This window comes from Strix aluco, chromosome 4, assembly GCF_031877795.1.
Source record: "Strix aluco isolate bStrAlu1 chromosome 4, bStrAlu1.hap1, whole genome shotgun sequence".
Classification (NCBI taxonomy): domain Eukaryota; kingdom Metazoa; phylum Chordata; class Aves; order Strigiformes; family Strigidae; genus Strix; species Strix aluco.
Window position 1 is genome coordinate 48453726 of NC_133934.1, and position 24999 is coordinate 48478724.

Below are 24999 nucleotides of genomic sequence, written 5' to 3' on the forward strand. Positions count from 1 at the left end.
GAGTGGCACAGAAATATACTATATATACATCTTGTGAGAAGAGGTATGTGGATTATATGTAGGATATGGGGATAAATAATAAATCTCATTGACTTCAGCTGGTTTCTGCAAAGCACAGGTGAAGTCTGACTTTGGCCCAGCTAAGAACGTTGCTTCGGCAGTGACGGAAGGCCTCAATTTTGACACGCAGGCTCGCCTGTCCTCTGCTGTACCCTGAAGTCTGTGCGCCTGGTCACGGCAAACGGCGCCCTTGGGGTCTGGGCTGGGAGGCGGATGCTCAGCGGTGTCAGACGCAGGGTCAGAGCGCAGCCACGACCGGCGCCCGCCGGCCTGTAGCCGCGGCCTGAAGGCGGGGGCGCTCCGCCGGCAGGTTCCGCGCCGCCGCCCGCCCTTTACCCGGTCTCTCCCGCGCGGCGGCGTTGCCGGGCGACGGGCGGGGCCGGGGCTCTCGGAGGGGCCGGCTGGCGGCCGGAGGCGCTGCCCGGCGGGAGCGGGAGGCCGCCGCCATGTCGGGGGAAGGCGGCGGCAGGCGGGCGGTGAGTCGGCGCAGCGCGGTGGAGGTGAGCGGGGGCGGCGGCAGGCCGCGGGCGGGGGCCTGTGGGCCGGGGAACGGCGGCGGTGGCCTTTGGCTGCGGCTGCGAATACAGTCATTTGCTGTTAAACACGCCCGAAAAAAGCCGATTTGCTGTCGAAATGAAAACTGGGAAAGCAGGTTTCCTTCTGCGTGGACGCTAGAAGCTGCTCCCCGTGCATAACCTGGGGAGCAGTTGCTGTAAGGCGTGAGGAGCCTGACCTCCTAGTTCCTGATAGTCCTGCAAAAATGGCTCTGGCTAACGGACCAGCAGTGGCCAACAGGAGGTGCCTCGGGAAGAGGGTAAGGCCCATGTCAAACAACCTGCTCTCAAGCCTTCAGTGGTTTGTGGCTCTAGGTCTTCCAATCTGCAGAAACTGCTGCATTTCATAACGTATTTTAATCTATAAGTAAGGCCACTTGCATTCAGAACCCATGTAAATGTGGTGGGCCTCTGATGTCCTGCAGCAGAGTCCAGAATATCAGTGGTCGCTTATGTGAAGTTCTTCTATTGTTTCGGGCCTGCCACCTGCTTCAGGTTCTTGTACTGCAGCAGTCAGAGATGAGGTAGTCCCTGCTCACCACCTCTGCCACGGCTGACTGTACAGACCTTTTTGTTGTACTCTTGCCGATCAAAACATATAAAAGGGGGAGAATATGTCACGTAATACGGGGTCATTATTGCCAAAAATGGAAGAGAGATCTGCAAGATACATTTTTTATGAAGAGGAAATATAAATTAATATATGGAGGGGTTTTTTAAACACAGAAAAATTGGGGCAATGATGATAGAGTGAAAACACTGTATTTTACTTATCCTTCATGATAATGTTCAGTTAAAAGAGGTTAATCTTTGTTGCTCAGTTTTACTGTTGTTCTGTGTGGGAGGGGGGAGTTAGTGCTGAAATTGAACAAGTGAATCTTCCTTTCTGTATAAAAGTTATTTGTGAAATCATTTCAGGATAAGCCCCAAGAAGCAATTTCTGCTCATGCAGCAAGAGAGCAAACAGCTGAATACTCAGACGACTTCGAGAGTGACGAAGATGGCATGATAAACGGTAAGACAGAATTAAATATTTTTCCTTGTGTTCTTCCTTTCCTCAACTCATTGCTACATCACAGACAATCTTTGTGGGTCAATATGATTTAATTTCCAAGAATATTTTAACAACTTCTGAATCACTTAGTCCTCCTCTTCCAAGTTAGGAGCAGAAATCGGTGGTGGTGCCAGCCTCCCGGACCAGACAGTCTGTGCTGTTTCCTGCAGTTGTGGTGCCCAGTTTTACTCCTTAGCTATATTGTTTACTCTATACCTGGATGAGACAGTAGCACACAGTACTGTCAGTGAAAGTGGATATGGGCAGAGAGAAAACCCTGTTGTCTTACTGTTTTCCCAGTCTGGACAATCACTGGGCTGCAGGACACAGGGCAGAACAAACTAGGAGCAGGTTTGCGCTGGCTGTTTTTCTTGGGCCAAGATGCATTTGATATTTGGTAATGTTTATGTTTAGTCTATGAGATGAGCCGAATGGCTCTTCTTCCTCCTTATGATGCTGCATGTTAAGGAAAGTGTGAATCTTAAATATCATGATGTATTTTTAAAAGGGCTTCCTCTGTGTCCTGTTTTTCATTCACATCTGAAACATCTTTTAAAAGTTCATGGGATGCTTTAATTTTCCTTTGCTGACAAGATTTAGAAAAAAGTCCTTTGGCATTAAATATACTCAACTATCATGACATTCTTTTGTCGTCTTCCTCGAGCATTTGAACTCTGAAATAAAGTCAGTTAGAAATAACAGGCTACAGGAAGATAAAAATATTTTTGTTAAACATGTGAACCTTAGCATTGGAGCAGATAAATCCTTTGAGTATCCTCTAGTAGATTTCAGATGGGACAGAAGTGAAAAGAAGGGGAGGATGGATTCTAGAGACCAAACATGCCTAGCTTTGTTGTTGTTGACTTGCTTCTACTTCTTATGGTATTGGAGATGGTTTTTTAGAAGAAATTTAAATTGCATGACAGGTAAGAATTAACCGGTGAATATTTGAATTATTTGCTTTAGGTTGGATCCATGGAAACAGGTGACAGGAAAGGAAGGAGAGTAAGGATGTTATTTCGTGGCTTTGCAGAGATCAGAGGTGCAGAAAGAGAAACGCTCAGAGACTTAAGTCAGGAGAGTGTTACATGAAAAATACTTTTAAATTATAGAAGATAGAGTTTCTCTGTCTTATTTTTTTCCACTTGTCTCAAATGGAAGTTGATAATGTGCTATTTTCAGGTATTGGGGAAGAACTTAATGAAAGTAATTCAGGTGCTGAAAGCACTAAGAAATCAGTTGCTGTTGAGAGTCCTCTCTCAGATGATGATGATTCACAAAAAACAGATCTGAAAAATGAAGCTGCTGATGACTTGACTTTATCCTTTCATGAAAAGAAGCTTCAGCAAATAATGCTTTTAGAAAGTGAAAACATACAGGATGACAGAAAAGATGGTGAAGAAGAATGTTTGGAAAGTCGAAATGAGGGTGATGACAGAAAAAATAATGAAGAGTGTTCAGCTGCTGAAGTGCCATGTGATAATAGTGAAAGTGACCCTTGTAACGACTTGCCTATTCATGAAGTACAGAAGAAAAGAAATCAAGAGGAAAACAAACCAATACCAAAGCCACGGGTGCACAAAACAAGAAATGCTTCAGCATCAGGTGAAAAGAAAGCATTTGAATGTTGTTGTTGCTACTTGCTTAGCCATATTACAGTATTATAAAGTGTTGTAATTTGGGTTATTTTCTGTGTTAAGTATCAGCTGCTTTGGCTTGCAGGAAATTTATTCAATATTCTTCTAAAAACACGTGTTTTGATAACCTCCAACTGCCAGGGAGTAAACTGAACCAGTGTGGGCCAAGTAGCAGGAGGTTCCTGTTTGCCTTTTCCTTTCAGGAGATTTGGGTACTTAAAGTTCAGCTCTCCATCAGTGCATGTCTGAAGGTGTGGGAGGACTACAGAGTTGCCTTCTGTATGTGTGCATAGCACAGAAAGCCATATTGACACAGTGTCCGCAGCATCCATGCACCCTTTAATGAGAAGGTCCTCAACCAGGCATTCCTTCTCTGTGACCCGTGAAGTTGGACCACAGTGTTCGCAAATAAAATGTTGAAGTCGCGATGCTGAGACATCATGATGCTGTAATGTAACAGAATGTCAAAAAATGAGCTGTAACCAAAACGTTTATGAATGGCAGACTTCTCACCATTGCAAAGTTAAAATTTCAAATGATCTTTTACTTTGAAGATACTCAGCCACTTTGGATGTATAGTCAAACATGAAAAAACCTGAACTTTAATGTAATAAGAACAGTTTAATTCATTTTCAATATGCAAAGTGTAACTTGGAATTCTGCTAGTTGAATATATGTGCTTTTACAAATTTAAGATGTCAGAAGAGTTCAGATTTTTTTATGTGCTTCATAATGTGACAATAATTTGTCCTGTTTGATGTTGAGAGAAATTTATGGTTGTGATGGAAGATTACAACTTTGAATTGATAGAGCATGATTAGTGATAACAGCTCCTTTTCTTCTTTCCACATGGTGGCACCAAAGTGCCAGATATTTGGTTGTGCAGCTGGGCACTGCAGCTGCCTCTTTCCTGACCCGTATGCCTGTGTAGTTTTAGAGTGGCAGAAAAAAGTTGAAGTACTCCTTTTCTTCTTGTGAATCTAAGTAATACGGTGATACTAGCATATTGTCTTCAATAGTCAACCATTGTAAATTTTCTTATATTAAATAAATTGATCTCTGTCCGACAGAGGAGGTGACTATCCAGAGACTAATCAGCGTTTTCTGCTCCTTTGATTTCTCTTGTGATTTAGTGCATGGAAAAACTGTCAGTGCACTTGTAGGAATATTGTTGTGACCTCTTAGCTCTCTAAACTTCACAGTAACTGTATAATTAGACTTTAGGCAGCTGAGTGTGCTGGATAGGCATGATGATTCTCCCATTTCCTGTGATAGATTTGTATGAACTAGGACTTAATAAGAAATGCTTTCATGCCAATGTGCAGAATTAGATAAGCATTCTTATGTGGATCAGCATACATAAAGAAGGCGGGAGGTAGAAAACCATTGTATGGCTTGATCTTGTTGGTGGCAGGGCAGGGGGAAGAAAAGATGAAGAAGATAGGATTACTAAGCAGGAGGAAGATGAAGAGCCAGAGGATGGAAATCTGTAAGAAGTTGCATGGTGGTTCTGCTGCGCAATGACTGCCTTAGGGAGAGAACAGAGACATCACTGAAGAGGCTAGAAATACACTGAAAGGCCTCCCCTTTGACTGTATTTCTCATGATGTGTTCTCCTACCCAGCCTTTTTCTGTTCTGCACCGTGCAGAGCAAGGCAGTCTTCCCGTTGTATCTTTTGCTAGTGGGGAACTGGACAAGCAGAATAGCAAGAAGGTTTTCTTACAACAGTGCTGTTAGATACACGCTCTCTTCTGTATTTAGGAAAACTCTGTCTCTCTAATTACAGATAAGCCCTTGAGTGTAGTTTCAATATATACAGAGATAATGATGGAAAAAAAATAATAGATTGTCTATGTAGAGATTATATTAGAAGCTTTAAAACTTTCATTACTTGGTGTAAAAGTGGCTGTAACTGTTTATATAGCTGCTTGTATATGGCCTCACTATGTTAAGAAAGCTGTGCTATTATTTAAATAGCTATTTAACTGAAAAAACTTAGTTGAATCTATCTTGGCAAAACAGTGTTCCAGGCTAAAATGTCTTTAACTAGACATAACTGAAGCGGTAGTGTTTATTTTCAGTTGATAATATCAGCATTCCTTCGTTTGATAGTTGTAATAAACGATCACCTCAACCAAGAAATATGTTGAGAAAATGTGATCCTGTGGAAAATGATGAGCTTAATAGGTCAGAAGGAACAATAGCTTCTAGAAATGGATTTTCTTCATTTTCAGCACCATCATCCCTAACTACTCTGAATGTCCAAGCCATGCCCAAGAAAAAACTGCTTGACGAAAGCCCTGGTCCTGAAGTAAGAGAGGATATGTATTGATTTTTTTTACCATCTACATTGGAAACTCTAGAAACTAACTTTTACTTAGCTGGCAAAATTTTTGGGAAGAAAAATAGGACAAAAATATGAGTGGGGAAAAAATGTCTTTGCCAGTAGTATTCTTATGATGAGGGCCAGATAAGTGAACATAATTCTTTTTCTTTCTAACTAGAAATAGGATTTTGCGATGGCTTGCAGCCTTACGTGCTGATTGATTTTATTTCTCCAAATGTAAAACAAGAATTACACTTTTCCTAGAGAGTTCTGTGCGGGAGATATGGACATGCAGACAATCAACGTGATTAAGCAATGCCAATTTTATTGTAGTGAAGCAAGCCTTTTATAATGCAGGTGAGAATCACATGATATAATCACATGGTATAATTCTTTCTGATTGGATGAAAACTGCCACATCGACATTGTACAAACTTCCTTCTCCGCCCAAACCCACACCCTGAAGTTGTTTAACTTCCTGTGTTCTTCTTCATTCTTTCCAGGTTATGTCCTTGCCGACGCTGAGGCTTTACCAGTCTTGCTCATATGCAGGATTGCTCACATGTCCATTTCCTCGCAGGAAATCCTTTAGAATCCCCACAGTTCTGAACAAACATTCTGTCAGAGTGTTATAAAGTCAAATTAAATTACACTGATTTGTTACAAATTGCTCACTTGTTTATTTGTCACTCTCTGATCTAAGGGTCCATGGCTAGAAAGTACTTCACCACAATTTTCCATTAATTTTACTTCCCACAATGAAAGATCTGGAGACTCCGATTTACTGATGTGTGGAGAAGCACCACCTGTAAAAGGTAGAACTTAGATACGTACAACCAGATAAATGTTACCATTTATACCTTAGTAATACCTAATGGTCTAATACAAGTTTTCTTAAAATCAGTGACATTCTTAATTTCCTTTCTACTCTCTTTCAGTATCTTTCTCATGCCTTCATGTCTCCTCCTGTTCTGGTTTTGAGAATGGCCCAGCCTCATGCTTGCAGTTATGTCCACATACAGTATCATCCCAAGTACTGAGAAATTTGTCCCTAGAGGTATCCCGGGAATGGAGAGGAACAGATTAAAGTTTGAGTTAAATTTGATTTTTGTACTGTGACTTATGTCATTGTATAAGCATCTTTAAGACTTAAGTCATTTTGATTTCATTTCCTCTTTTGCAGTCAGTGTGACTAGGGTAAACCTTTTACTTCTTCCTGCACCTTTTCTACAAAGTTTAATACAAACTGAGTAGTGTTTTTCTATTTTTTTTGGATTTGTAAATACCTAACAGTTCTTAGGAGGTGTGCAGACCCTTTAAGAAATATCAAGTATGTGGGCTTCTCAGCAGTATCCATTAAACTTACCTTTCATAGTCCCCTTTTTCAGCTGGTCACAGAAAATCCATGGACCCCAGATTAAAAAACACTGGAATAGGCTGTTAGACACCTTTTTTAATTTGCTAAGGGAATCATGCTGGGGGGTAATTTGCTCTGTGCAGGACTGTAATGGGTAACATAGACTGTGGGATGCAGCAAGAAGTCTATACACTGCAGCCTAATGAGATAAAAGATAGGACTTGGCTTGAATAATTTAGTGTAGGAAGGTGAATAAAAGTAGAAAACTCAGGCAATTTACTGAGTAGTAAATAAGAAATATGCTTAGATCTGTGTTTAATTTCAGCTCTTTTTTATATTTTGCTGATACCTTGGATTTGAAAATTTGGTATAGCTTGATGTTTTTAAACATCATTAATGAAACAATGTCAAAGAAGAGTTTGTGTGGGGAAAAGGATATAAGCATCAGTGTACTGGAATGGGTAGATTCTCCAAGTGCAGGGACAACATAAGAGGAAGAGAATAATAAAGGTGGTGTTGTCAGGACAGAGGACATAGAAACAACAATGATACAGAGTCTTCAGTGAAAGTGGAGAAGAAAGGATTGGAAAAGATTGTTTAAATATGATGCTGAAGTGTGCAGTATAAGAATTCCAAGCAGACCGATCAAACTTGTATAGCTTGAACTGTCAAGAAAGAAGTGACAATAATAATAATTTTGGGTTTTATGTGGCATTTCTCAGCTAACCATGGGAGGGTTAGTATTTTGTATCCATTTTGCAAATGGAGCCAAACTGACTTGCACATGAAGTTCAGTGAAGTTCATGCAATCGAGTGCTTGCAGTCAGCAGTAAATCTGCTGTCACCAGTGTCCTGTGCACTGAGTGCTGCAGCTTAATCAGAATTGTACAGTTTATATACAGTTGTACTCTCTAGTAAGTGTAAAGTAAAATATGAAAGTTTACATATCAACAGAGGATAGGAAATGGTTCATATAAATTCAGAATTCTTGTCACCTTGAATTTATCTTCATCTCAGTAAATCTAGATTAACTATCTTAGATTGTCAGCATTCCTTTCTTCAGGTAATTTGAAGTTAATCTCTGATCCACAATTTATATTTCTTTTAAGAATTCTATCAGAAAATTGTGGAAGACTGTAATTTGGAATTTACCATGACCTTTTTTGTGTCTGAATTGTTTTACAAATTTAGATCTCTACAATCATGGCAGTTCAGATCTGATAAAAATATTTTTTAAGTATTATTAATAAAGTGTTTCATAAATGACAATTTCACTACTTAAGCATACATTTAAATTGAGGTGATGTTTTGTTTAAATCCCTGCCTCAGAATCTTTCCATTATTTTCTTGTGTCCCACGTGCCTGAAAAACACAAAGTGGTTTTTGCTACCCAAATTGTTATACAGACTTCATTAGTGGTTTGCTAAATGTCAGAAGAGCTCTTGCTGTGATTGCAGCGACTCTTGCTTTTGGTTTCCACACTAGAACCATGTTTGGGTGGTAGGGCAGATGGGAAGTTTTGCCTTTGTCATGATCTCGCATTCTATAACATTCGTTAAAACTTCAGTTGCTACTCCAGTCTTACATTTAAATACAAGTGAATACTCTTCTCATTAGTCCATACAGTTCTTAGAAAGAAGTACACAGAAAATACGTTATATCAAATTTAGTAATATGTTTCATAAACAGATGTGTTTAGTACAGAAATAACAATGTTCAGAAACAACGAAACAATGAAATTGTCCTCTCAATCTTTTTTCTCCCATTAGATCAAGATCGGAAGATCAGCACCAGTGACTTGAAACTGGAGGACAACAGTCAAAAATCCCCTTCTGTGACAGAAGTAACGATGACCACAGTATGTGAGAAAACAAAGAAATTGGAGAAGTCAACAATTGACAGTTCAGATGAAACACTGAAAATAGTGGAGGGGCAAATAGTAACTGATACAATACAGGAGGTGTCAGTGAATGATCAGTCTGAGTGTGGGGAGGCAAAGAACACTTCAAAAGACTCTGTCAAGGTATTATTCGTATGCGTTTTTACCATTGGTTGGAACAATGACCTAGAAGTACGGTGAAAAGTATCATGAAGTTGCTGTTGGTACCTTAAATGTGTAGAACTCTGTAAAGCTGACAACTTACCCCTGGCTTCTAGAGCTGAGGCTCTTACAAATTCTGTACAGCTTTATGGAAGACTTTACACAAATCATTTAAACCATATAAAGGTATTGAAATGTGTGTTTACCAACCTTAAGCAAATACCCTTATCCAAGTGAAAATGTCAGATCTCTGCTGTGAAGTTAACTGAATTGCAATGATCAGTGTATGTCGTCAGAGGATGGAATCCGTGGTGTGACTTCAATAATGGATAAGATACAAAGCACTTTAAGCTTTATCACAAGAAAGAAAATATGTAGATACATGTAATTGCTAAAGCTAAGTATTAAGAACAGTTAAAAGTGTATTGGTATAATAACAAGGCTGGGTTCTTTTTATTCCTTTGTATTTCTAAACTATAGGCTATATTTTTACATAATAGAAGATACATTTCTAGGTGCCATTCCAAAAAGGTACATTCTGAAAGTTCAGTTGGTTGGTTTTGGGGTGGGTTTTTTTTAAACTTTCTTACCCTGTACTGTACCCTTTCTATATTAGTGGCTTTCTTGCATATTTTTCTGACACCATAGAATCACAGAACATCTCAAGTTAGAAGGGACCCATAAAGATTGTCAAGTCCAATTCCCAACATCCTTGTTAGCTTGTAAAAATCTGTTTCATCCTTATCTAGTCCTGTTGCTTGAGAGACTCTATAATTTTACTTCTCTTCTGTGTTTCTTAGAAACTAAGTGAAGCAAAGGAGAGAGTTCTACAAAACCTGAAAGCTGCTTTATCTGACAGGTAAGAGAAAGACACTGTGTATCACAGTCTGCAGAGTGTAAGGTGCATGTAAGTGCCGTGACAGTGCTGCTTCACTCTTGTTTTCTGTCAGCATTGTCTTCACTGCTGACAACCTCTGTCCATCTGTGGAAAACAGTTTAGTAGATGCGGCATATTATTATAACCCTTGCTCAGGGTTAGATCAGATCTGACTCCCAAGTCTTTTGCCAATGTCTATGATGAGTGTGTGCTACTGGATCCACCAATGAATCCAGTCCATAATGTCATTATAGGACTTAAGCTGCTTTGTAGATGAAAGTGTAAGGAATTTGTAAACTTTCTTGTGCTGGATATGTTGAGTAGTGCCTTGTTTTGACAATAATGAAGCCCTCAGAAGAAAACAGGCTTCTTCCTCCTTTCCTTTTCCCCTGTCTTCAGCCAAGTGCATGTAAAAAACAGTCACATAACTTTTGGTATACACAGAAATAAAAGGAACACTACTTGATATCAGCTACAGTAGATGGAAAGATCGTTGATATGTTTGTGTCTTGGTATTTTTGTAGATCTCTGTCTTCTGCACACTTAAAGAAAAAGGCAAAAGCTGTTCCACCAGCTACACCTATATCATCTCAATATCTGGGATCATTAAAGGTGTTGGAAGATAAACACACACAGAAGAATGGTACAGAATTTGACAAAGCAGATAGTTTACGAGCAGCTGTTTTCCAGGTAGATCTTAAAAACAAATAAATAAAAAATGAACAAAACGATGAACAAACAAAACTATGTATATAAAGGTCCTGTTACAGGAGTCAACACCTTATTTTTTTGAAATCAGTATTCTTGAGTGTATTCCTTGCATATGCTTACAGGTGTAATAATGCTTTTATTCTGTTGGCTACACTTTTTCATCAAATTACAAACTAAAAAGCTAGATGAGAGGGGCATGCCGTGGTTCATAATTTATTGCGTCAAACTATTTTCAGGCAAATAGAATATTTTCCTTTATTTCTACTTCTTCCTTAACATAAGTAGGTGTGTAGTTTAAAGTTTCTTTTCCTGATATGTTCTATTCAGTTGGCGTTCAGGAAAAATGGAAGCAAGTCTAGTATTCTCTCCAGAAGGATAATCTATGTGGATTCTGTGTAGAATTTCATAACAATTCGTTTGTGGGTTCCAACAGATTTTTGCTACTAATCTGTGTGTGAACTTTCATTAACAGATACTGTTCATATTGGTATGTGGTTTTAATACTTGTTATGGTTCTGGAACAAAATTTAGAACATCAAATCCATATTTATATTGTCTCCATAATTTTTAAAGGTAAAATAGGCTTCATCTAGGACACTTCTATCTCTAAGCAGCATACCAAATATATAGTTAAATCTTGAAAATTTAAGTCTGATTCTGCAAATGGCTCATAACAGTTTAAGTCTCACTCTTCCTAGTTGGATTTTATTCTCTTTAGGTATTTGCAGGAGAGACAATAAATGTAATTAATACTCCTATATACCAAGTGATGAGAATCTTTATTCCATTCTTCTTTTTCATTTTTTTTCTAATGCTTACGTTTTTTGGTGGTTTTTTGAAGATTTTTTTTTTTAAAGATCCTTAAGCTTTTTTGTATTTTGTAGCTATGTCTTCAGAACCTCAGACTTTTTTGATCACAATGTTTGTGTGATCACAGATTAGTCTTCCACATAGGATAGTTATTTAAGTAGAACGTAGAAGAATTAAGAGTAATTTTGGTGGTCATTATATTGGTGCTGCATTTGGTTGTTTTAACAGAACATTTTAGTTACACCTTAACAAGACTTTAAAAGTATAAAAGTCTTCTAATGTTTCTTACAGAATTGGTTGGAAAAGAAAAGGGTCTTTCTACTGGAATTAAAGAGAACTGAAAAGAAGAAAGCTGAAAATCTAAGGAACAATGCTGAAGAGGTTTGTTTATGTTCTTGTTTAAAAAAAAGTTGACAAACTGTAATTCTTTGAAGTATGCTTACCTGTGCTTTCTGCCTAATCACATTGCTCTGCTGTTTTAAGGCATCTGTTTTTCTCTAAATAGCATACAGTGAGTTGAAACAGTAAAGGGCATGTCCCACTTGTTGTGCTTGCTGTAAAAGGTGTGTGGCTGATGCTTCCATCCACATTTACATAAGGTATGTTAAAAGTGTGCTTCTTAGATTAATTTTCAGCTTTGTTTAAAAAGACTTTGAGATGCTCAACCCTTCAGGTATTAAATTTTAATTTGTCATCTGTTAGAAAATGAGTTTGCTCCCTACCTCAAGAGATGCTTATCTACAGAGGACTGTATTTTGAATAGTACCACACAATTCTTAGATTTGGCTTTTAAGTATTTAATATGTTTTGCTTCTAGGCATTTAACATGTATTTCATATTCTCCTACACATATTTTGCAGGAGCAGTTTGTCTCATTTGATTAAGTTAAATTAAAAATGAGCATAGAAAAGAAATGCTCTATATAGTTCAAATTTAATTTTGAGTATTACTTGGCATGTTGTGTGCAAATTAATTTCCATTTCTTTATTGCTCCAGTTAATCCTACATTTGATAATGAGTTTAAAGCATACTATTTCAGTTACAGTTTTATATTTAAGTGTATTTAAATGTAGACTGTTATTTTCAATCTAGAAAGAAGCTGTTAAAAGAGAGGAAGCAATTGCATCTTTTGAAGCCTGGAAAAAAAAGAAAGGAAGCGAAGCAAAGAAGTTAAGCGAAAAAAAGAAGTTTGAGGAACTTAAGAAAAAGAAAGCAGCAGAACAGAATGAGGAAAAAGCAGAAGCAGCACAGAAGGTGTGATCGGAAATATGTACATAAATGCATACTGAATATGATTAAAGAAATTGTTGAGAATAATTTTGACTAATCCAGCAAGAGGTGGGAATGAATTAGATTCTAAAATCTGAACGTGGTTAACTTTTGAAGAAAGCTCATATTAGATTCCGTTCTGTTGGAAGTATCTAATGTTTACATTTGCACACAAACGGGCTTTTTTCCGTATTTGGATTCTATTAACTGAATGTAAAATAAACTCCGTATAAATATGTTGGCAGTGAACTGTTACTTACTGGGAAAAAGAATATAATTCTTTTTAGGTATAGTGATATGCACTTCTGAGCAATACTACAAACAAATACTCTAAAATTGGAATGTGTAGAAATTATAAAAAATAATAATACATAATAAGCAGAGTATTGACAAGAAGGTGGGGGTAAGATTTCTAATGAATCTGTGGTTTTGTTTAGGCATTCGAAAAATGGAAAGAAAGAAAGGTGGAATATTTAAGAGAACAAAGCAGAAAGGAAAAACAGTCTGAAAGAATCAGGAAGAAAAAAGAAGAGGAACTGGTTGCAGAGAAGAAGAGAGACAGCGTGTCAGCAGTTGAAAAATGGTGCTGCCCCACTGGGTTTTGGAATATCATAGTTTCCCAAATCTTTGCTTACAAATGCAATAGATCTGTGAGTGCTTGATGTGCTTTTAATTGGGAGACAATGGCATGCTTGGGATCAGGTGCTTTAGTCCCAATGGAGAATGGGTATAACAATGAGAACAAGCTGTACAGCTTCTTTCAGTTTAGTGACTTATATGCTTTTCCCCTCAAAAGGCTACTGCAGAGATACTGCAACTGACAAAGTAAGATTCATTGAGTAGTATAATGTCTTATTGATTAGTCTCATGCTTCATTACTAAGCCGTAGGAAGGAAGGTAAGTCTTTAAGCTTTGTGGAATACAATGTATGAATGTAGATGTAGTCAGAAGCAAATGATGTGTCTGCTGGAGAAATTCTTTCTTAGTTTTACAAGTCAAGAGTTCTCACAGACCATGTGCAACTTACTATTACACACAGAAACTTTGAATCTAATTTTTTATATGATACCAAATGAGGAGGAAAGAAGTACAGAAAAGGTGATGCCATAATAGATAGAACAGTAGGTTCGTTTATATCTTCGTTATATAATATATAAAGGTGGACTTTGAAGATTTTAAATAATGTATTCTTGATCTTTTATTAAACATGTAAAATATCTCTTTTCACTCAATTTAGTTATTTAGTCACAGATGCAGCATTAGTCTGTTACATGATCTCCTTTTCTTCCCTCTCACTACACAGGAATGAAAGAAAGGAAGAATATATAAAACAGAAGAAAATAGAAAAAATTTTAGAGAGAAGAAAGCAAGAAATACAACAGGCAAAGAAGGAAGAAAAAAGTAAAAAGGCTATGGAGGAATATGAAAGATGGCTGGTATTTCTTTTTTTTTTTTTTTGCACTTTGTCAAAACCAAAAGATTAGTAATGGGTGTGAAAACTTTTGTACTGTAATACTCATGGTTTTTCATGCTGTTATAAGAGAGGCCAGATGATGGCAGCATTACATAGCTAGTCCCCCAAAATTCTTGAGCAAAATGATGATAAAATGTGGTGGGCTTGATATTTAGCATACATGGAAAATATATTCTCCCTACCTACATGTCATAGGGTTTTGAATTTCATAGTTACTCTTCATTTTTTGACATTCCACGTCAGGAGCAACCATCTCTGAAACGCCAACTCACTACAGCACAAAACCTGCAAAGCCAAGCAGCATCAGCAGCTGCAACAGTGATTGCATATACGTTCAAGGAGTATTTAAAGTGGAGACTTGCATACCTTAAAATTGATAAAAGCACTTGTAATGAGGTTTGAGATTATCTCTGTTTATGAGAAAGGGTGGAACTCTCATGCTCCCAATTATATTTTTCCTATAACAGTGTACTTTGGTCACAGTTGTTAAGCAGTAAACTAATCTAGTACTCTAGTCCCTACAGTAAGGCATGGTTGGTTTTTTCCCTTGCTACAGGAAAGACAAATGAGAAGAGATCACTAATATTCTTAGCATACATTGTTTTCTTAAAGACCTGTGACTTGCTACTTAAAGAAGAACCTGCATTTTTCATCCTCAGCCTGTGACACAGTCATTGATCATACTGACTTTCACGGTTTTCTTAGTCTGAGAGTGTTTCTTCTATTGTTTCTCTTCCTTGTGGTTTCTGGCATGCATCCTGTACATACAGTCTCTGTTGTCATTTGTAAGGATGGGATCTTGCAACTCAGCTGGCGTAAGGTCCTTACAGGGATTCATTTGTACTGTCAGTAGCTTAAAGTCTTTTCCAGAGTCTCGAGTGGGTTTTCTGTTTTGGTTTGGGTTTTTTGGGGGGTTTTTTTGTGGGAAGGGGATAGATGAGAACTGAGGCAGGCAGATATATGGGTGTGGGACAGATCTTACAAGGACAATAATCCTTTACTTGCCTAACTCAGAAATATGCAGTTAGGCAAGAGCCTGCATGTTTTCCCTTCTCTCTATTTTTGAACCTTTTTAGTCTTAGGTTTAAGTCTTTTAAGATCTTCTTTGACCTGGTCCCCTGTTGGAATACCTCTGATTTGTGTAATCATTAGTAAGAACTGTTTTATCTGATCCCCTTTATCAAGTGATTTCCAGTTCAGTTTTGTCAAATGATTAATGTCTAATCTTAGATTATTTCTTGCCTAGCTGATATTCCTGGTTCCCAAGGAAGAAAGTACTATACTTTGAGTAGTAGCTAACACTCTGTCCTGGTATGCTTTGCTTACTGAGGCTGTCCTCAGTTAGCATAGTTGTACCAAAGCATGGATGTTGCCTCTTACTGTACATTTAACTTCTTTGCTGTCTTGGACTCTGTAGGAAGGTAAAAAAATTATCTGTTGTTTTGGGGGGAATGAAATCTGCTGCTTCACACAGGCTCCCCTGTTCAAATTGTGTTTAAATTCCTGAGGTCATCACTTCAATTCAGTGGGATTATTAATACAAATTTCAGTAGTTGGAGGAATGACCAGACCTAAATGGATGTACATGTTCCTACCTGAGAGAAGCATGTACACTTTGAAAAACAGGTGTTGGAGGATGTGATAGGTTCTGAACTGGTTGGCAGAGGTACCTCTAAAATGATCTCATCTTCAGTGTCTATCTGCAAGTGTTGACTGATATGTCTCATGCCCACTCTTCACACTTTGCTTTCTGAAACTGTGCTGGTTTTTGCAGCTAACACACCTTTGTTTGAGAAGGTGTATCGGGCAATGGCTCTGTCATCATGTTTGGCCAGGATATTATCTGGCTTAGTGTAGTAATAGAGAAAATACACACCTTCAGTGAACCGCAGGAGAGAAACACCGGTAAAGTTGTCAATTTATTATCAAGGGAACTAAGATGATATCTGCCTACAGGTAGATAAACAGGGATCAAATCTGAGAGAGCAGAATTGTGGAAGTCTTTGAAGCATATTATTTCAAATAAGAGGGTCTTTGTTTGAAGGGAAATAAGAGTAACATAATGGGAGATATTCTAATATCTTTTCATTAACATTCACCAGAAATAAATATGTAAATTCATCCTTGGCTTTCCTGAACCAGGTGTTGACCATAATGCATAGGTAAAACAGACATAAAAATCTCCTTTGTACTTCTTCCAAAATATAAGAAACATTCTGCTTTTATGTTGATGGAAATTCTGTTACTTATACTTTTAGAGATCATTGTGTGAATGTTTGGTAACATAAGTGCATAGAGAAGATTTACTTTTTAAGCATTAAAATAAATGCCCTGAAAAAGGCTACTAACACTTGTAAAATACTAACATAAAAAGGATAATCTTGAGCTGAGGAACTTTACTTTTGCTGAGGAAATTTAAGCTTCTGAGTCTTTTGTTTCTTTCATAGTATTTGCCTCTTGCTACTCACCGAGTACTCTTCAAGCCAATCTAGATGACGTGCTTGATAAATGATCATTTTATACTTTAATACGTACTACCAGTGTCTGATGCTTGTCATTGACATACACCTATTCTGAGGAGTAGAACATGGAGAAGATTCATGTAGAAAGTTCATCACGACAGATCGGTGTAGTTTCCATTATTGTTGAGCTAGTAATCTTGATACCTGTTTTCTGTAGAGAAAAACAAGTATCCTACGTATGTTCTCCATTTTACGTGGTAAGCATTAACCTAGTATGAGTTGAAGAGAAGTAAGGCTGCTCGCAGATAATTCTTGAACATCAACATAGTAAGGTTAAATGCCCTAGAAGAATTTTACCTTGAGGTTGAGCATGCTTAACATCTATTTTTGGCATTCTAAAGCTGTTTAAAAACATCACTAAATGATGTACTGGATGCGTCTCATGGATTTCTTGCTTTTCTGGGTTGGAAACAGCTGACACGGGTTATTCATTTCATGTGGTTTAATAAGATCTATCTGAAAATACTTTCTATATTGGAATTTTAATCTCCTGAAATTGCAATATGTTTAGAAATAAGGCTGTTATTGTTATTCCTTTTAAATGTTGTAAGGCTTCTGCACTATCTAAAATTCAATTATTATATAGCAGTCATACTGCTAAAGAATGTGATCTTCCCAGAATTTTGTAAGTGAGAAATGTATTCATCTTACTAGGCTACTGAGTAGGAAACTTCCACAGAGAATTCAAGCCATACAATTGAGTTGATCTAGTGTATGACAAGCTACAGTTATTGTTTTAATCTTTCACTGTTTCTGTTACTTTTCTCCTTTTAGTGCAAATAACATCTTGTTTATTATTTTAGGGAAGATTTATGTCAGTTATATCTTGTGAGAATGTGGACTGTGGCTAGGACTAGAACATAAAAAGCTTTCTGTGTGTTGAAGGCAGGGAAGAAGCCAATAATTCTTCATGTCAAATTTATTCTTTTGAAAACCAGTTAAATTAACTCAAGACTCTTTCCTTGGCACTGGGATTCATTCATGAAAATTGAATCTTCAAACCCAAACATTCAAAGCTGAGACGTGATTAAAAAATCCAGAGCAACTTTCGTTCCCTTCCGGGGTCAGTGTATGCTTTATCTTTGGTTTGGGTTTTTCATACATGAGTAATATCTTGAACTTGTTCTAAAGACCCAAAGCCACCAGTTGTGTTCATCCAAGGAAGATCTTTATGGAAGGAGAAAGAAGGCTAAAGTATAAAATGGCACAGAAGAGCCAGAATCTTACAGTGCTAGAAGACCAGTTTGTCTCAATTACTCCATATAATTCAGAAAGATACACTTTGTACAGAGAGATAATGGTTTTTTATTAGACTGTGATGAACTTTTGTATCGCTTGTTTTAGTAAAGGGCATTACTTCCCCATACAAACTTTGCCTTGCTTTTAATCAGCTTTACTAGTAACAGCATGAAATACTTGGGTGTTTATTTAGTCAGACCAGGCATTCCTAACTGAATTGGATCTTCAGATTTATGTTAACAAAGACCTAAAGGGCACAGATTAACATCATATTGATAGGGTTGATGTTTCAGTGCATGTTATGCTTTTTAAAATTTTTGTACATATCACATGTATAGCTGCATGAGTACAGTTTGACTGCTGCATACGTGGAAAACAAGAGAAAACTTCCACTCAAGCTCCCTTTTTTACAATAATGCTTATACCCACCTTGATGGTGTTTTTAAGTCTGCATATCCGCATTGCTTCTTTACTACCAGTGATGTGTACGCAGGCTGTTGGTCCTAGGAGTGAGGGCACTGTTCATGTGCCGGAAAGCCAGCTGCTCAAAGACCTTTTACCCACCTGTCAGGTGGGGCATTGTAAGTTATGCTCTGGTCCATAATGTCAAACTAGGTTCCCCCAAGAGAGAAACTACTTTAAGTCAGTAAGTGGTGTGCTCAAGCAGGGATGATACAAGGAAAATTTGCACCTATAAAGAACTCTCCAGTGTACTAAATTGCTCATGCAGATGCACCCGTACATGCTGGTCTTCGCAATGGTGAAATGGCAGTCATCTTTGCAAAGAAGAATGTTTATTTTATATAGAACAGAACACTATAAATATTCAAAAATAATTATAAATAATTGCAAATTATTTTTTGAATGACAGGTCTCTTGAAAATCGTTAGTTAATCAGGCACAAAAAGAATATTGCAAGCAACTTGCTTATCCATCATCGTCCTAATCACCCATTGCTGTTTGAAACAATAGAAGATATCATCAGAACCTTGCAGTGCTTATAATGTTAGATAGATATTTGTTTATAATTAAATTGTTTAATTCCCAGTTTGTTCCAGTACAGGGCAAGTGTGATTTAATAAGTACAGAAAGTTACAAAGATGCATCAATGAGAATTAATGAGAACAACATATTTAGCATTGTGATTTAGGTATCCTCTTAAAGAAAAGAAGTAATTAAGATGAGACTGATTATATGCAAGACAAATACAGTACCTAATCCACTAGGCCTTTTGTTGGGCTTTTCGTTTAGATGATGCACAAAACCAGCCCATCCTTAAGACAGTCACCGTAATCGTAAATGACATTAAGTGTGCAGCCTCTTGGGTTGCATTGTGCAGTGTGTGTGTCTGAATCCCTAAAAGGGATGCACTAAGCTCTGAAAGGCAAATCTCCATTGCATGTTAACTTTTCATTTTACACAAGAAAGGTATAACAATAATTGTAACTTTTCTGTTGGTAGAGTTGGGTTTTTTGTGAGTTTTTTAGGGGGGAGGGGTTTGGTTTGGGTTTTTTTGACACATCTTTTTATTCTCAGGAAAAGAAAGAGAGGAGAGAGCAGCTTGAGAAGAAGCAAAAGAATTTGCAGGCTGTCCATGGGAATGAAGTGCTTTCTCCCTGGAGTCCACCTGGCAAAGTCACATATTCAAGGAATTACTGAGCAGTCTATTGCCTTCTGTGAGAAAAGATGATCCACAAAGTTCTGACGATAGCTCATCATTATTTCAATAACAGCTGATTTTCACTGAATGCATTATAGATGTTGCATCCTTTATTTTTGGTTTATTTGATCTCTGCAGTTTAAATAGATCGGTTGTCCCTTTCCACTGCTTTAGAAAATGTACTAATTTTTGTAATTCCTCATTTAACTTAGTTTTGCTGAATCCTGTGTTACTTTGTTCCTTTTTGGTGAAAGTGTATATTCAGGATACCTAAGGCTGGACTCTTGCATTTTTTTTCACCCAGTAAGTAGCAGAATGGTTGTTTTTAAGTTACTAGGCCATACTGCTGGGGAGTTAAGTCTGGAAGAAATGCTTTGGGTGAGGGGATGATGGGCAAGGAGATGTTGGCTCCCTTGTGGTGATAGGAAGAAGACAAAAGGCTAAGCAGTATAGTAGGGGGACTTCATTTTCATACGTGAAGAGGCAAGCTAGAGGGAACATATAATTCTTAGATTATGTTACATTATGAAATATAAAAATAGCTTTTAAATTAAAACTGCATCAAGCAGAAAGAAGATTTCATGGGGCCAAAACCAGCCATGTGATGGTACAAAAGAAACTAGAATCCATATAGTGTAAAATGATCCAGGACTAAGTAAGACTGTAGCTGTTAATTCCATTTCAGGTCTTCACATACATTCCTTAGATTTCCTGCTTCCTACAGGAAACTGTTTTTAGAGGCATGTTTTTCAGTTCACGTAAAATCTTACATAAAAACTGCAAGGACAGAACAGTGGTACTCTTATGAGGCAAGCTTAGACACTGAAAATTATTTTTCAGGAGCTTAATTTAAAGGCTTCTGTGGTGGTTTTTACATGATGAAGTAAATCCTTCCCAAACCTGTTTTCATCATTGCTAATGAGCTAGTTGCTGTAGTACATGATTAAAATTTCTTCTGTTTTTTCATGGCTATTGCCTCACTGTTTTGGAAACAATGGCAAGACTGTGTATCTTTAGAAATCTTCAAATCTCTTGTTTGCCTACTGTCTAAACTCAAGCTGTTTCTTATGTTTGTATTTTCTTATTTGAATTTTAATAATCACTCCAGATCAGATTTGCTCCTCAAGTATGTATTCTTAAAAAAACCCACAAAATCATCATCACCAACCAAGAAGTAAAAAAACTTAGTCTTTAAATTATAGATGTATTTTCTCAATTGAGAATCTTGCTCCTGTTTAGACTGACAGCCTCTTTGGGAAGTCAAAGGAGTGTGTGAGAAGTAGACTTGCCTTTTCCACTTGAGTCCTGCGCTGTTCATAAATCACTGAGATACTCTTGAATTCTGCATTTCATGTACACTGGGGCGTCTCCTCAGGAAAGAAAAACCATAAGACCGGCAAACAGATTAATTTATTTTGTTTCATGATGTTTCTTGCCTGTTTTTTTACATTTTAGTGAGAGCCAGTGAGGATTTAGAGACATTTGTTTTGGCAGTAACTGTTTCTATTACCAGAATGCTGTTCAGGTGAAATTTACTGCTGGTATGTATGTAAGAGTGAAATTGGAAGGATATCTATTCTGTCTCATTATTGAATATGGTCCTGTTCATTATTGTTAGTATGAACTGTAGTTCTGTGAATTCCTGATTCAGACCTTTTGCAGAGTTTATGACAGGCACAAGCAGATGCTAGAAAGAAAAGATAAATTTGTTAGAACCAGTAGATAGTGGTGTAATTGCCATAATTAACCGAATTTCTATTAATAGGTGTAGAGGAAGGCTTGTAAAATGTACAATATTTCTGTTGCATATGATCGGTTGACAACATCAAGAATTATTTGCTAATCTTGAGAATAATGGTGAGGTTTCACTAGTAGTTGTGCTGGATTTGTGTACAGCCGAATCATCTGACAGGTCAGATTTGATCCATTGTGAGGAATGGTTGCAGATTTGATACAGCTTCTAGATTATGAAGTATTTTTATTGCAGGATCAGGTTTGAGTATATTTTCTGGTATTTCACATTGCGTGTCTCAACTTCTAGTTGTCTTTCATGTACCTTGTTCATGGTAGCCCTATTGTGTATTGACATTTTTGAGCATGTCTCCACTGGTCCTCACTCTTGCTTTAAGTTCTGGTTCTTCCTCAAAAGACAACTGTACTGGACCTGGCTTTTATTCTTTTCTTTGTTTCTAGCCTTCTGTCACTGGGCCACTCACCCAGAAATGTTGCGGCTGGAAGTTTTTGTTCCACTAAAGTCTAGAGAAACTAGGGACCTTTATGACACTGTGGTGGTTTGACCTTGGCTAAATGCCAGGTACCCACCAAGTCGCTCTATCACTTCCCCCTTTTTCTCAACAGGACAAAAAGGGAAAAGAAAATAAGATAGGAAAAAAAAACCACAACCCTTGTGGGTAAAACAAAAGCAGTTTTAACATAAGCAAAGCGAAGCAAAGGTCCACACACGGAAGCAAAAAGAAAACAGATTTATTCTCACTTCCCATTAACAGGCGCTGTCGGGCCTTCTCAGGAAGCAGGGCTCCAATACGCGTAGTGGTTGCCTCGGAGGACCAAGGGTGACCCCACTCCCTTCCTCCTTTTTCCCAGCTTTATACTCAAGCAGACGTCATATGGTATGGAATATCCCTTTGGTCAGTTCGGGTCAGCTGTCCTGGTTGTGTCCCCCCCAAGATCTTGCCCACCCCGTCCCACTGTGGGGGGGGAAATGTCAGAAAGAGCCTTGGTGCTGTGTAAGCACTACTCAGCAGTAGCCACAACACCAGTGTGCTATCAACACCCTGCCAGCTCCCAACATAAAACACAGCACCATGAGGGCTGCTATAGGGGAAAACCAATTCCGGCTCAGCCAGACCCAGTACAGACACCCACCCTTTGATTATATACAGTCTGCAGGTAATGCACGCTTGACATCATCCAGTGGACCTTAATGAAAATAGTGACGTTTTTGCCCCTTCTGTGAGACTCAGATTTGTGCCAAGTCATCACTCGGATGCTGAACTTCTGGGTAGGGCAGCATTCATACAGGTTTGTGCTGAGCAGCTCTTCTTTTTTCATCTGGGGGGAGGAGGAGGACATTAGTCAAAAAGGGGAGAGGGCAGGAAAGAGGCTGGAGCTTTCAGAAGCACCCCAAGGCCTGCAGTCTGCTCTTGCAGAGCCCCTGGAGTCTGGCTGTGTTCCTAGGCCGTTGGTGTTTTCTCTTGTAGGCTCTTCATAGTAGTACCCATGCTGAGGTTCCTGCACTGCAGTGTTCCAGTGCATTGCATTACCACAGAAGTTCCCAGTTAGGGAATCCTGCACATCAGCTTTTTTGTAGAAATCCAGATTTTTATCTGGCTTAAGCCAGGCTGTAGGACAGATACTACAGAGGAGTGAATGTGGGGCTTTCATAAACCCTGGGTCTGGCTCTGGCTGTTACCTTGTGGCAGGTTGGGCATTTTTTTCAGCAGTAGTAGTATCACAATGACTGTATTGACATCCAAAGAGAAAGAATCCACTGCCGACAGAAACTTTCAAGAAGTTGAGAAGATGCCCAGCCAGGGCACTTTCAGTGGACAACTGAAGAGGTAGAGTAAAATTACAGATAGCAGCAGGAGAGGTACCAGCATTACAGCATGGGCAGAATGCAACAGAACTACCAACTCAAAATTGACCCACCCAAATTTTATGGAAAAATTTCTGAACAAATCTGGGCTGGAGCAGTGATGTGCATCATTGGTCCTCTAGGCTTCTAGTCCTTGGAGCCTTGAATTCAGGTTTAATGAATTCATAGCTATAGTATCATGGGACGATGAAATGTGTAGCAGACAGCGGAGAGTGCTGTACAGCTGTCAGGGTCAGATCAGGAGAGTCTGAGGCAAAGCGTCCCTGTGAGAAACAAATTGTCTGGATCTTTATTTCTGCAGTGTCCAGCTCGAGCAAGTAAGGTAAATCCCTATGCTGACAGGCCTAGAGTTGAGGGGTGCAAATGAAGTGTGGTAGGGGAAGTGACAGAGCTAGAAAAAGGTTTGTCATGTGCCTGTGACTAAACTGAATATGGTATCCTTACTGGCTTTAAGCCTCGAGATGATTGGACGGAAAATTTTTGACAGAAGATAGAAGTGGGAAGATGTTGGTGACATCTTTCAGAGGAGTGATATACCCGGCACTCACATAAATTCACAACTTTTCAAATAGAAAATGATGCTGAAGGTCTGTAGACATGGGAAAACAGTTGATAAAACTGTGTGTTTAACTCTTATAGTAAAATTTTAGAGCTTTGTCTAATTTTACATTGTAAAAACTTGGACATGTTACAGCATGATGCAAATGTAAAAAATAGAGCTGAGAAATATGAACATATGTACATTTATAAAAATGTATATGTATCTATATAAATCCTGTTAATATGTTTATTGATGACAGAGGGAAAATATTTTGTGTTTAATAAAGTATATTTTAGTATAATGTCCTCAATGTTTTCATCAGATCCCAGGATACAAATCTTTAAATAAGGCTTTAATGCATGTAAATGAACTAGGGAAGTGTCCCTAAGCACAAGCTATTCTTTTGTTATTGTTAATGTGACGAGCAGGCAGGGAATTGTATCCCACTGAAGTTGGAGCTTCTGGCACTACAGCGCTCTCCTCCAGCTCACCAACACTCACTTTTGCTGCCACACCAATGCGAACAAACCTTTAATGAAGGCAGGGCGTTCCAAGTAATAACCTGAAAGATGTTCAGTGTCTCTCTTTTTTTTTTTTTTCGTATTTTATTCAGGCATTATGTTGTTGCATTGGTGCACTAAAGGGCAGGTTCATGATGAATAATTTTCTATTCCGATTCTCATTCTGGGTAAGAAAGATTGTACGCTGTTCTCCTTTACATCTTCTCTTTCTTTCATATTCACTAAATACTAGGTCATCTTACCTGGTCTGTGTAACATGGACTGCTATGTTTCACTTGGTTAATTGTGTGTGGAACTGAGTTGCTTGAGTCTGACCAACAGGGATGAACTAGTTTGGGTTGTGAACGCTGATGCCAGCCTTGGCTACAAGTCAAGAGCTGGACTTGCTCCAGTATGTCCGTATCTTTCTTGCACTGGAGAGCCCAAAATTGAACACAGTGCTCTAGATGCAGTCTTGGATCCAGCTGCAGTCTCACACATGCCAAATAGAGGGGAGGAATTGCTTCCATCAGCCTGCTGAACATTCTTGCTAATAGAGCCCACAATGTTGTTGGCACTCTTCGCTGTAAGAGCCCATGGCTGGCTTACATTCCACTTCTTGTTCTCTGGTACCCCTAGGTCCTTTCCTGCAAAGCTGCTTTCTATCTTGTTGGGGTTAAGCCCATACTGTTGCATGGGGTTATTTGGCCCTCGGTGCAGGACTGACTTTACCTTTGTTGAACTTAA

General features: G+C 38.3%; 1 protein-coding gene across 3 annotated transcripts; it reads left to right on the forward strand.

The window, feature by feature from the left end:
* The first annotated feature begins 415 nt into the window (after positions 1-415).
* MAP9 (microtubule associated protein 9) lies at positions 416-24053 on the forward strand. 3 transcript variants are annotated; one of them, XM_074822966.1, is made up of 13 exons: positions 423-560; positions 1533-1629; positions 2851-3273; positions 5541-5617; positions 6336-6447; positions 8759-9012; positions 9831-9889; positions 10432-10597; positions 11720-11809; positions 12521-12682; positions 13135-13280; positions 14001-14133; positions 19469-24053. In XM_074822966.1, the coding sequence occupies exons 1-13, from the start codon at positions 507-509 to the stop codon at positions 19589-19591; spliced, it is 1896 nt and encodes a 631-aa protein (XP_074679067.1). In that variant the 5' UTR covers positions 423-506; the 3' UTR covers positions 19592-24053. The 3 variants fall into 3 exon arrangements, with proteins under 3 accessions (XP_074679069.1, XP_074679067.1, XP_074679068.1); XM_074822967.1 differs by lacking the exons at positions 5541-5617; positions 6336-6447 and having other exon boundaries at positions 428-560; XM_074822968.1 differs by lacking the exons at positions 5541-5617; positions 6336-6447; positions 19469-24053 and having other exon boundaries at positions 416-560; positions 13135-13347; positions 14001-14134.
* Positions 24054-24999: the final 946 nt, after the last annotated feature.